The sequence below is a fragment of the Mesoplodon densirostris genome, assembly GCF_025265405.1.
Source record: "Mesoplodon densirostris isolate mMesDen1 chromosome Y unlocalized genomic scaffold, mMesDen1 primary haplotype SUPER_Y_unloc_2, whole genome shotgun sequence".
NCBI lineage: Eukaryota > Metazoa > Chordata > Mammalia > Artiodactyla > Ziphiidae > Mesoplodon > Mesoplodon densirostris.
Window position 1 is genome coordinate 876,135 of NW_026778237.1, and position 14,147 is coordinate 890,281.

A 14,147-nucleotide genomic window follows, 5' to 3' on the forward strand; every position below is an offset into this window, starting at 1 on the left:
TATTTTCTTCCAGATACATAGTTATTTTAGTTAATAAATTTGGAAGAATGCCATAAATATAGTTTTTTTTTATCCTTTTTTTTAAACCTAACATCCTGTTTTGATTTCCCCATGTCTTTTGAAGCCATGGTATTTAATGGTTAAATAGTATTCCAGCTTACAGTCATATCATAATTATTTAAACTAATCTTTTATTGTCCAATGCTTAGCCTGTTTATGGGTTGATTTTTTACTTGCTATTCTGAGTAATGTTATAAACATAACTGCATCTGTCACCGTTCCTGTAGGACAGATTTCTAGAAGGACCAGTGCCTAAATCAAAAGTTTTGAATATTTTGACTCTTGATGGTAATTATATTGCTTTCCACAATAACAAAGTTTCAAAGTATGTCCCACTGCAACAGTATTGAATGGCAACACTTAGAAAATCCAGATGGGCAAGCAGGAAAGATACCTCATTGTTTTGATTTGCATTTCTTTGGTTAGAAAGCTTGATCTTTGAACTTTTTTTTTTTTTTTTTTTTTTTTTTTTTTTGCGGTACGAGGGCCTCTCACTGTTGTGGCCTCTCCCGTTGTGGAGCACAGGCTCCCGACGCGCAGGCTCAGCGGCCATGGCTCACGGCCCCAGCCTCTCCGCGGCATGTGGGATCTTCCCGGACCGGGGCACGAACCCATGTCCCTTGCATCGGCAGGTGGACTCTCAACCACTGCGCCACCTTTTTTTTTTTTTTTTTTTTTTTAATGCCTGACAGACGAGATACCAACACTATCTTTTCGCGAATGGCTCCCATATTTATATCACTAACCCAGACCTCTCCTGACTTTGAACACCATACGTGGATGTTTCATAGACATCTCAAACCTAACATGCCCTAAATTGAACTGGGGCTTTTTAATCCCCAAATGTGCCCCCTCACTCACGTCTTTACCACCTCAATAAACAGACCACCGCTCACCCAGGTTTTAAGCTAGAAACCTAGGAATTAGCTTCAGTTCCTCCCTTCTGAATTGCCACATCCAGTCCATCAACAAGGCCTGCCAGTTCTAGCTACAAAATGTACCGTATGTCCTTCTGTTTCTTTCTCCACTATCATACCTTCATCTAGGCCACCAGCATCTCTCACCTGAAATATCCAAGCCATTAACTATAAAGACCTGGATGATCTGGCATCTGCCTCTCTCCAATCTCATCATACATCATACTCTCCTTGTTCACTAGACTGCTGCCATAATAGCCTTCTTTCAGTTCCGAACATATCCAGTTCTTTCCTTCTACAGAGTCTTTGTACATGTTGTTCTCTTTGCATGTAATGCTCTTCATTTATCTGTCTTTCTGGGCTTTGTCTTTCTCCCCTACTAGAATGTATACTCCATGAAAGCAGGAGCCATTTCCCTCTTGTTCTCTGTGGTATGTCTAGCACAGGGCTTGGTATATAGAAGATGCTCAAAAAATATTTATTGACAAGCAGGGGGGAACAATATGAGCAAAAGCCCAAGGCAGGGTAGTTGGAGGTATGTACAGGAAATGGAGAATAGTCTGATTTGGCAGAAGCTAAGAGTAGTATGGTTGGTGGACTGTAAGGAAGTGATGTGTATGGAACATTGAAAAGCAAGAGAGGGGCAGAAAGACAAGTTAACATGTTATAATAGTATTTCAATTGGAAAGAAGTGATAAAAATGAAATTACAACTATCAGAGATATTACTTTTGCAAGAAGCATTTATATGATTAGAAAACAAATTGTTCAAAGCCTTATTTAATTTCTGTAAGTCTTCCATCCCCCACCTCATGACTTTACACAGTGAGGTCATCCTACATAAAGCACCTAAATGGTATGTCCTCTCTCTACCTCAAAACCTGTTTCTTCATATAACTTCTCTAATTCCCGTCTTTGAGGTGTAAGTGTAAGTTTTGATTAAATGTACCTACATTCTTTTTTTTTTTTTTTTTTTTTTGCGGTATGTGGGCCTCTCACTGTTGTGGCCTCTCCCATTGCGGAGCACTGGCTCTGGACGCACAGGCTCAACGGCCACGGCTCACGGGCCCAGCCACTCCGCAGCATGTGGGATCTTCCCAGACCGGGGCACGAACCCACGTCCCTTGCATCGGCAGGCGAACTCTCAACCACTGCGCCACCAGGGAAGCCCCCTACATTCTTTTGACAGAAATGGAGAAGTAGAAGCTGGGTAAGTAATGAGTCTAGTTTTAGGTTTACTGAATTTAGGTCCTAAAGTGACAACTGGACAGCCACGTCCATAGACAGATGGGAATGTGTAACTAAAACTTATCAGACTGTTTTGCTGCTAGTGCTAAAAATTCAGGAGTGTCACTGGTTGTGGATAGTTTGCCAAGAAAAAACATGTAGAGAGAGAGAAAAAAAAGCCAAGGATAAAACCTTGGGTCAAATTAAGGGAGAAGGAAGAGGAAAGAAAGAGCAGAGGTAAGAGACTCAACAAGGTACAGGTTAAAGTACTTATAGAAAGAAGCCTGGGGAAGAGAGAAGACAAATGTCATGTCCTCTTTGAAGCTTCTCTCTACCTGTCTCCCCTCCCAGATACTGTAGCACTTAATTTATGTTACTTATCAGGCCATAACAATCTGTTATTTTCTAGACTTGGAACTTCTAAAGGTCAGAGACCTTGACTAATTATATCCTTAGTATCCTAATTATATCATTATATCCTTGGTACCCAACCAGTAATTGGATCATAGTAGGTACTTGAGGTATCTTTGGGAAGGACAGATAGAGTGGTCATCAGAAAGCTGGAAACAATATGGTATAGCAGAAAAAGCCTGGGCTTTGGAGTCAGACCTGGGGTGACCAGTCCAATTTCTGCCACCTAGTAGATGGGGCATCACCTAGCCCCCCTTAACCTCAATTTTTCCCATCAGATAACAATATATTGCTGCTTACAAAGCACTTCCATGAATATTGTTCATTTGATCCTCTTAACAGCCCCATGAAGCAGATATTGTCCCATTTTAGAAATAAGGAAATGGACTCTGAGTACTGACTTGTCCAAAGTTACATGGCTGGTAAGTGGCCAGGCTTTAAACTCAGGTCTTCAAATTCCCAGTTCTAGTGCTGTTTAGAAAAGAGAGAAGAGTGGTCATTTGAAAAGGCAGAACATGGATTGAGGGAAGGTGTTTCTAGGATAGGGGAAAGGCACCAGTAGGGCGAAAAATTGTAACTGCTACTGACAGGGAGGATGATTGATTGAGTGAGGCTTGGAAGAATGTGGGTGGGGACAGGATTGATAGCCAAAGTGGAATGATAAAGACAACATTAGCTGCTTAAAGGCAAGAGGAGAGGAGGAAAGGTGAAGCTATAGAGATTTTAAGGTAAAAAGGGAAATTGAATTTCTACATTGGCTGGCCATCTGGTGAACATGATGTTGGCATGGAATCCACAAAAGATGAGCAAAAAGATAGCTGAACAAGAGTGACCTTTCCGTTGAAGTTTGATCGTATGAATTTGTAGTTGACTCATTTGACACAAATTTTTAATTTGTTACCTCTCTTCAGCAGCTTGGGAACAGAAAAGGGGAATGAGTGATGAAAGTGGCCCAGAGTCAGAAGGGTGACAGGCACTGGGGAATTCTAGGGTGATAGGGAGTGTTTGCATGCAATGGCTCACCATAGGAAATCTAGAACAGTGACACAGGTCTAGGACAGTGGTTTACAATCTGTTCCTTCGAGCCCTAAGATTCTACCACAGTGCCTGGGTAGGGGGCATGTTGGGAGCCCTCCTCTGATTTAACCAAGGCGGATTTTATCTTTTATTACTTTCTGGAGTTCCAAATAAGCTCTCATAAGAAGAAAGGGTTCTTCTGCTAAGACAGAAAGGTTTAAAAAGCACTGGCCTCAAAGAATAGGAGTTCAGGAACTTAAAAGTCCCAAAGATGGCTAGGAGCAAAGTCATAGAAGCAAAGGAAGTAGAGAAGAAGGAAAGACCAGAGAGTGTGACTAGACCGCATGCATGCAGAGGATGGGAAAGGAAGCACAGAAACCTTATTCAAAGGCCCAGAAGGGCTTCCCTGGTGGCGCAGTGGTTGAGAGTCCGCCTGTCGATGCAGGGGACACGGGTTCGTGCCCCCATCCAGGAAGATCCCACATGCCGCGGAGCTGCTGGGCCCGTGAGCCATGGCCACTGAGCCTGCGCGTCCGGAGCTGTGCTCCACAACGGGAGCGGCCACAGCAGTGAGAGGCCCGCATACCACACACACACACACAAAAGGCCCAGTAGACTAACCAAGAATTTACCCTGGATTACATACATTCTAAGGCCCTGATGTGTGTGTGTGTGTGTGTGTGTGTGTGTATTTTTTTCCTGACTTAGGTACATCCAGGAAAGTGGGTGGGGTAGAAGTGGTACCAGAGTTAAATGTTCTCAAGTGATATCTGTAATAGCATTCATGAACTAGGAATTGACCTGTGTAGTGTTTTACTCAGAAGGCCACCTGTGATAGTGCTGTGACAGTTATTTGTAACATTACATAAAGTGCCCACTTGTTGATTAAAAGGAGCAGAAGAGCCTAAAAGTTTTTATAATAAAGTATTATTCCAGAGCAGAGGTTCTTGACTTTTTGTGAGTCATGGACCTCCTTAACCTCTCCTCAGTAAAAAAAAAAAAAAGAAGAAGAAGAAGAAGAAGAAGCATACATGTAGAATTCCATACAAAATTTGGGGGAGTTCAAGAGCACCCCTCCCTCCAAACTCTGTCCATGGACCTCAAGTTAAGAACTTCAGATTTGGGTGAACACCCACAGAGTAGTGTCTGATTCTGGAGGTCTAGAGTGGGGTTCCAGACATAGATATTTCAAGATACTTCTCTTGGAAGTTGTGGAGTTTTCCCTTGATTCCTCTCTTTGCCTCAAGACCTTACATCCAATAAATCAGCAAATACTGATATATTTTAATTATGTCCACATCTCACCACCTCCCTATTTCAAGTCGCTGTCTCTCACCTGGATTGTGGCAATATCCTCTTAATTGATTTTCCTGCTCCACCCTTGCCTCCCCACCCACCCACAGTCTACACACAACAGAGTAGTCCATTTAAAAAAAGTTCATTTCATGTATTCTATTTTAAAGCTTCCAGTGGCTTTCTCTTCTCAAAATATCATGACATTTGATATTTCGTGTATTCTTGGCCTACAGGGTTCTACAAATTATGGCCCTGGCTGTCTCTCTGACTGCACTTCCTATTATTCTTCACACCATGCCAGCCACACTGACCTCCTTGCTATTTCTCAAACATGTCAGGCCAGCACTCTCCCACCCCAGGACCTTCATATTTGCTTTTCCCCCTTAGAACACTGTTTCAGATACTGGCATGGCTTCCATCCTTATTTCCTTGAAGTCTTTGCTCAGATGTCACCTCTTCAAAGAAGTCCCTCCTGATCACCCCTACTTTCGCACCATCACTCTATCCATTTTACCTTGCTCTTTTTGTTTCTTCAGAGCACTTCACCACCACCTGACTCATCTGTTTCTTTTTGTCTGTCTTCTCACACTAGAATGAAAGCTTCAGGAGATCATGGACTTTCTTCTATGCACTGTTGTGTCTCAAGCACTGAGAACAGTACCTGTCACACAATAGGTACTCAGTAAATCATTGTCCAATGAGTGATAGATGACATACTAGAATACATCTTGAAAAGGGCAGGCAGGGTGGATATGAGTCTTCAAATTATACTAGGATGAGTTAGAGGAGCTGGAAATGTTTTGCCCAGAAGAAAAGAAGAGTTTACCATTTTTTAAGCTGTTTCACAAGGAATTCCTGCATCAATGGCAGGTAAATGACCCCTAAGATTCTATGACTATTTGAAACTGTAATTCCCAAATGGATATTGTATATACTAAGCACCCAACCTAGTAAAGATTGATGTCATAAAATTACTAAGGCTCTCCCATCTCAAAATATGATGGGAAGAGTTGCTCAGATCAGGTTACCTCGATATTTTTCTCATTTCAGGATGTATTTCTCAGCTTCTGCTGATCCCTTCCTTGCCTTGTAGTCTTGAGAGAATTGCCTTGGTGGCAAATTCTGAGGTATAGAATCTGTATTTTTGCCTAAATGGAAATCGGTGTACCTGGTCATTTGAAAGATAAAATTGTATTCTGGGCTTCTTTTGAAGGAACATCTCTTTATTTTTAAGTTCATGGCTAATGCGTTTCTGTGGAACAGATACAAGCAGAAGAAGGAGGTGGAGCATAGGTTGTCTGCACTGAAATCTGCTGTGGAAAGTGGTCAAGCAGATGATGAGTGTGTTCGTGAATATTACCTCCTTCACCTTCGAAGGTGGATTGGTATCATCTTAGAAGAGATTAAGAGCATTGATCAGGAGATAAAGATCTTGAGAGGAAAAGATTCTTCAAAAGAGGTAAGCCTGGTCACTGCCTATATTGCTGAAAAAGCTACTGTCAGAGATTTGAATCTTCTACAGAAGAGTAATCGAATTAAAATCCTTTTAAGTCTCCATAAAATCATTGTTCGTATTAAGATTAGTGGAGGAAGGCTGACGGGTCACTAGGATAGCTTTCTTTCTAGTTTATAGTATTGTTCCCCAGTGCTTTCTAACCTGTAACACACTTCCAGTCTTTTGTAATTTTGTGACATGCCAGGAGGAAGGGAGGCTTCTCTGAAGTGAAAATTGGTTTGGGCTGTGAGCAGTCATGACTGCTGAAGGAAGGCATAGGGAGGTGGGCCTTGAAAACCTGTGCTTTACTGTAATAAACAGGAAGAGGGATAGGATGGGAATGAAGAAGAAGAGTAACTGGAGAAGAGAGAGAAAAGAGTAAAAAGAAGATAAAGCAAAAGACATGGAATGTGTTTAGGTTGGGGGAGAAACCAGGATTTAACCTTACACAATGATACACTCTCACACCTTAGGTCACCCAAGTATGAAACACAGCAAGGACATCTCTGCACAAAATGTCGGGTATATTGGTAAAGAAAACTTGGTGTAACTCCACTTTGGCTGTCTCTGAAGATCATAACTGTGTTTTGGAGCTGCTACTTCAAAATATTAGGCTCTGCTGCCACTTAGTTTTTGGTTCAGAATACAACATGAATTGAGTTGAATTTATCAGTTAGTCGCAGGCATTTAAGTCCTCAGATAAACCTCTTGCTAATTCGATTTGCACTAATTAGCCCAGGAGCTTTTGCCTCAGGGTAACATCAACCTAGTTTCTCATTGGAAGGGATCAAAGAATGAACAATTAGTATTCTAAAGCCTTAAGGCCCCTTGGGCATATCTAGATGAGTGGTTTTCAAGCATCATGAGGCTGGACTCCTCTGGATCCTCCCCTCTCCTTATTTTTTTGTTTTTATGCTCTCTCATTTGGTATTGGGATTGGCTCTGGAAGTGATGGAGTTTAGAACCAAGTGAACATCTTTTCTTGACCATAGTTTGTTTTGGTGTGCCCCTGGACAGCCAAGTTTCCTTGAAACATTTCTGTGCACCTATAATGTAAGATACCCATTCTTCCCCACCTTGCATTTAGGAACAGACACTTCTAAAACACTCTAGGGAGCTCATGACAATTAATAGCAAAATTACATTGGACAGGGTTTTAGCAGAAGGGTCTTCATAATTCAACTTTTGCACTGAAGGCCAGGCTAAGGAAAGGGGCTTCAAATTGCGCTCAAGGGTTTTAGATGGAACAGGGAAGAAGGCTTTGGAATCTTCCTCTTTGGAGGAGAGTATTTTAAAGTCAAGTAATTTTTCACTTATGGTGAAATGATTCCTGGGAGAGCTTTCTCTTTCTCCCTTTCCAGCAAGATACTTGGGCCACCTCAGGAGAGCTAACCAACCTCCACCATTAGTGTTGTGCAGATATATCTTAGAGACTGATAAATAGGGCTTTTCAAGCACCTAAAGACATAAGAGCCTGCATAGTGGGGTGGGCAGAATGACAAGTACACTTCTGATAATTAATTTCCTTTTTAGCCATCAACTTCTCACTCATCTCGTCGGGACAGGCCTCCAATGAAACCTTTTGTTCTCACTCGGAACATGGCCCAAACCAAGTAGGTAGTATTAAAAAGTGGGTTGCCTTTGCAAGCCCCCTGCTTTTATGGTTCATTTACAGTGCATGAGTACCAGAAGGTAATGGCTTCACCTGAGGAGGCTGTTCTTTCATCAGAGGTATCTCCTCTGATACTTTCTCTGTCTTCATCAGACATTTCCCTCACAAACTTGAGCTTAAAAATAGGCTAGAAAGAAAACCAACAAAAATTAATTAATTAACTAATTAAAAACAGAAGGAAGAAAAGAATCTAAGGGAGAATTGTAGACCTTAAAATTGTTTCCCACTGTTTCCTTCAGCTACAGTTCTCAAAAGGACATGTTTGCCTATCTAGGTTTTAATTCTGAGTTTTGGGATGCTTTTCCATAGGGTGGCAGAAGAGTCTTCTTCCTCTGTGTATCTTTTATACCCTCCAAGTATAAATACTCCTTCCATCATATCATCACTCGTCTGTGGGGCATTAGCCTCCAGGATTGCTTACTGGGAGATGATTCTGGGCTATTTATCTTCTCGTGAAAGCTCTTGCCTTTTTTTGTTTGTTTGTTTGTTTTGTTTTGTTTTTTGCAGTACGCGGGCCTCTCACTGTTGTGGCCTCTCCCCCTTTGCGGAGCACAGGCTCCAGACGTGCAGGCTCAGTGGCTATGGTTCACGGGCCTAGCCGCTCCACGGCATGTGCTATCTTCCCGGACCAGGGCACGAACCTGTGTCCCCTGCATCGGCAGGCGGACTCTCAACCACTGCGCCACCAGGGAATCCCTAAGCTCTTGCCTTTAATTCTCCTTCCTGGATGCCTGTTTTTACATATCCTAACAGGAGTTTGAACAAATCCTCAGAAGATACCTGGATAGGGGAGCAAGGATGAAACAGACACAGGATTTATCACTAAAGAGAAGAGGTTTTTTAATAGAGCTATTTATGTTTACTTTTCTAAATGCAGTGTGATTTTTGCAGAATATTTGGAGCTGGTTATCCAAGTCTGGCATCTATGATGGTGAATGACTGGTATAAACAACATTGGAAATTTGGAGCATTACCTGATCAGGGTATAGCCAAGAAAACATCAGGTATGTAGGGGTGGGAGGAGAGTAGTTATACTACTACACTTCAGGTCCCTAGCTCTCGAGCAATTAAATTCAGACCAAGTATTGTTGCCCCTTAGAAGCAAAAGAAATCTGGACAAAGATTCTGAGTAATAGAAAGATTCTAGTCAGTATTTTATTTCATTTATTATTAAAATAAATAGCACATGATTTCGGGAGGATGGGGGCAGTGGGACAGCATAGTTTTTTTTAATTTCCCAAATATCATGGCATAAAAACAGACTGAGCAGCTAGATAGCAAAGCCAAAAATCCATAAATAGCAGGTCTGCTTCTGGTAACAGCAGAGTAGGTTGTATCAGGCCAACCCCTCCTATAGATAACAATTACAGACTGAACAGAATATAACAAAACAGCTATCTGAAAGCCCTGAGAGTGACCAAAATCAGACATAGACTGTAGGGCAGTCAACACTTATATAAGAAGGGAACGGTATTTGGAACTTCTTGAGGGCAAGGACTTTGGCTTACTTTGTGTTCTTGGTGCTCAGTTTGGTAATTAGATCATGGTAAGTACTTGGAGGTGTGTTTGGGAGGGAAAGGTGGAGCTGGTAGTCATTAGAAAGATGGAAGCAATATGGCATAGCAGAAAAAGCATGGACAGATCTGGAGTAACCAATTACTCCTACCACTTAGATAGGACATCATCTAGCCCCTCTGAGCCTATTTTCCTTATCTCATGTATTACCTCACTTGATACTCTTAACAACCCCCTGAAGCAAACATTCTTACTCCCAATTTATTTATTTATTTTGGTGGGGGGTACCAAATTACTTTCTTTGAAGGAATGGTACTAAAGAAAGGACTTGTAGATGTTTTGGTACAACTTACAGAAAAGGTAAAGGTAACCCAAACATGCATGCACTGCCTTGGTGACCAGGGAAGTCACCAGTGTGGCTATGAGAAGCCAGCCCAAGGCTTAGCTCTCATTATCACTATTTCCCAGGGTGTTCTTATCAAAGAGATACTCTGCCATGCCAGATTCAGGGGCCCCCATCATGCTCAAGTTGGTTACGTGGTCACCCAATTCTTTAGTGGATTTCACCTGCTCATTCAGGTAATGAGTCTCAATGAAGTCACACAAATGGGGGTCATTTTTCTCAGTGGCCAGTTTGTGCAGTTCCAGTAGTGACTGCTTCACACTTTTTTCCAAGTGTAGCGCACATTCCATTGCATTCAGCCCATTATCCCAGTCATCACGGTCTGATTTCTTGATACCTGAAGGAAGATTTGGCCACCCCATTGGTTCTGCATCTTCATCAGTTTCTCAGCATATTCCCTCTCCTCACAGGATTGGTGAAGAAGGTATTTGGCAAGGTTCTTCAAAGCCACATCATTGCGGTCAAAATAGTATGACATGGACAGGTAGATGTAGGAGGCGTAGAGCTCCTGGTTGATCTGGCGGTTGATAGCGACCTCCGAGTCCTGATGGTAGTTCTGGTGCACCTGCGAGGGGGACACGGTCATCATGGCGGGTGGCTGAGGTGAAGCGGTGGCGGTGATTGCGTGGCGCTGTAACAGTGGTGGGGACCTTGGGGTGGTCGGAGAGCGCTGTGAGGTGGTGGCAAGGGCTGGCTCTGAGCGGCTGCCCGGAGCGGGGGATGAGTGCCGGGTTCCGTCCAAGCACTGTTGAAGCAGGAAACCACGGCGACTCTACGCAAGGACTGTGTTTACTCCCATTTTAGAATGAGAAATGGTGTCTGAGAACTAACCCAAAGTAAACATAGCTAGAAAGTGGACAGGCTAGGATGTTAATACAGACCCTAAAATTCCCACTTCCAATGCTGTTTCCATGGTAGCGAAGAGAAGAGTGGTCATTTGAAAAGGTTTCCTGTTTTTTTTTATAGCTTTTCACCCATGGGCAGGCTGCACTTGCTGTAATATGCAGGTAGGTAAAACTTGGATAGAAACCAGTCTTATCAGATGAGGAAGGAGAGAACTGAGTTCAGGGTGACTGTAGCAACTGAAACCTAAGAAGATACCCCAGGAGAGAACCACAGAGGAGGAGCCCTAATTGTATAAAGCCTGCCCAAATCTCTGGTAGACTACTAAGCTATACAGGATGGACTCCAAGCACCCTCGATAAAGCTAAAATAACTGAATGGATAATCCAGCTACTGCCCAATGCAGAGGAAACAGAATTTGGAATTTTCGTTCTAGACAAATGAAAACTAACTGAAATGAAAAATCAGTACTTTTTAGAGGAACAAAACAGAATTCATAATCTCTACAACATAACCATTCACAAAGTCTGGGATTCAGTCCTCAACTACGATACGTACAGGAAAAAAAAAAGAAAGAAAATGTGACTTATACTCAAGAGGAAAAGCAATCAATGAAAATCAACCCCAAGATGACTCAGATGTTGAAATTAGCAGATAAGGACTTTAAAGCAGCTTATTTCTATGCTCAAGGGCATAGGGGAAAATATACTTGTAATGAATGAAAAGAAATCTCAGAGAAGTAGAAACTATGCACAAAAAATTCTGGAACTGAAAAATACAATATCTGAAGTTTAAAAATCAAACCAGACTCATAGATACAGACAAAAAAATGGGTGATTGCCACAGGAGAGGGAGGATGGAGAGAGGAAATAGGTGAAGGGGATTAAGAGCTATAAACCTCTAGTTATAAATAAAGCCACGGGGGTGTAATATACAGCATAAGAAATGTCAGTAATATTGTGATAACTTTGTGTAGGGACAGATGGTTACCAGATTTATGGTGGTGATCATTTCATAATGTATGCAAATGTCAAACCACTGTAATGCACCTGAAACTAACATAATGTTGTACATCAACTATATTTCAATTTTTTTTAAATTGGATAAGATTAATAGCAGATTGACAATGACAGGAGAAAGGGTTGGTTAACTTGAAATAAGTCAATCTGAAGAAAAAAAAATAAGATTGGTTAAAAATGAAGAGCCTCAATGACCTGTGGAACAATGTAAAAAGGTCTACCGTATGTACAATTGGAATACCAGTAGGAGAGAAGAAAGAGAGAAAGAACCATTAAAAAAAACTGAAGAAATGATGGCTGAAATGTTCCCCAAATCTGTGAAACACAAATTTAGAAATTTAGAAATAGCAGTAAGGCCAAACTAAGCAGGTTTTAAATACAGTGAAAACCAAGCATAGGGACATCATAGTCAAACTGCCGAAAACAAAAGAAAAAGAATCTTAAAAACAGCCAGAGATAAAGTACATATTACACACAGAAAAACAGTGATATGAATTGTCACCTTCCCATTTGAAACAGTGGGTCCCAGAGATAGTGAAGTAATGCCTCAATTAAACACCCCAATTTTATTTATTTATTTATTTATTTAATTTTTCGTTGTGTTGGGTCTTCGTTGCTGTGTGCGGTCTTTCTTTAGTTGCGTTTAGTGAGGGCTACTCTTTGTTGCGGTGCATGGGCTTCTCATTGCGGTGGCTTCTCTTGTTGCGGAGCACAGGCTCTAGGTGCTTGGGCTTCAGTAACTGTGGCATGCGGGCTCTGTAGTTGTTGCACAGGGGCTTATTTGCTCTGCGGCACGTTAGATCTTCCTGGACCAGGGCTTGAACCCATGTCCCCTGCATTGGCAGGCAGATTCTTAATGACTGCGCCACCAGGGAAGTCCCTAAACACCCCAATTTAAAAATGAGTAAAAGACCTTAGACACCTCACCAAAGAAGATTATATAGAGGGGAAATAAGCATATGAAAAGATGCCCAACATCATATGTCATTAGGGAATTGCAAATTAAAACAACAGTGATCCCACTACACCCATATAAGAATGGCCAAAATACTGACAAAACCAAATGCTGGCATGGATAATGGAGCAACAGGAACTGTCATTCATTGTCGGTGGGAATGTAAAATGGTACAGACACTTTGGAAGACAGTTTGTCAGAACTAAACATTCTCTTACCATTCTATCAAGCAGTCATGCTCCTTGGTATTTACGCAAATGAGTTGAAGTTAGGTCCACACAAAAATTGCACACAAATGTTTATAACAGCTTTATTCATAATTGCCAACATTTGGAAGCAGCCAAGATGCTCTCAGTAGGCAAATGGATAAACTGTGGTACATACAGACAATGGAATAATATTCATTGCTAAAAACAAATGAGCCATCAAGACATAAAAAGACATGGAGAACCTTAAATGCATATTACTAAGTGAAAGAAGCTAATCTGAAAAGGCTACATACTGTATGATTCCAGCTACATGACATTCTGGAAAATGCCAAACTATGGAGAGAGTAAAAGGGTCATTGGTTGCCAGGAATTAGAGGAAAATGAGGGATGAATAGGCAAAACACAGAGGATTTTGGGGGCAGGTAGACTATTATTATGCTGTAATGGTAAATATATGTCATTATACATTTGCCCAAATCCATAGAATGTACAACACCAAGAGTGAATGCTTATGTAAACTGTGGACTTTGCATGATAATGATGCATCAGTGTAGGTTCATTGATTATAACAAATGTACCACTGAGGCTCGATGTTGATAGTGAGGGGAGGCTGTGTCTGTGTAGGGCAGGGGGTATATAGGAACACTGTGTTCTTTTCATTCAGTTTTACTGTATACCTAAAACTGCTCTAAAACTAAGGTCTAGTTTTTAAAAATAATGCAAAGAGAGAAAGCTATAATGTCAATGGAGAAATTAAAAGGGAGGAAGGCAAGAAAGAATGGAGAAACAGAAAACAGATGAGATGAACAAAAAATCAATAGCAGAATGGTAAATCCCAATCCAGCCATGTCAGTAATTATGTTAAATATAAATGGAGTAAACCTTCAAATTAGAAATCAGAGATTGATTACCAGACTCAACTGCATGCTGTCTACAAGAGGTGCATTCTATTTGTTTTTTAATTGAAGTATAGTTGATTTACAATATTAGTTTCAGGCGTACAGCAAAATGATTCAGTATTTTTGTAAATCATGCTCCATTATAAGTTATTACAAGATAATGAGTATCATTCCCTGTGCTATACAATATATCCTTGTTGATTATCTATA

At 41.3% G+C, this 14,147-nt stretch overlaps 1 protein-coding gene across 1 annotated transcript in view; it reads left to right on the plus strand.

Moving 5' to 3' along the window:
• Positions 1 to 14,147, plus strand: part of LOC132483039 (immunoglobulin-binding protein 1-like) — a 49,213-nt gene that overhangs the window by 13,853 nt on the left and 21,213 nt on the right. Inside the window, exons 3-6 of the mRNA XM_060088280.1 lie at positions 6,191 to 6,386; positions 7,956 to 8,035; positions 8,986 to 9,098; positions 10,434 to 10,436. Of these exons, the coding sequence (XP_059944263.1) occupies positions 6,191 to 6,386; positions 7,956 to 8,035; positions 8,986 to 9,098; positions 10,434 to 10,436 (392 nt within the window). The remainder of the gene's footprint in view (positions 1 to 6,190; positions 6,387 to 7,955; positions 8,036 to 8,985; positions 9,099 to 10,433; positions 10,437 to 14,147) is intronic.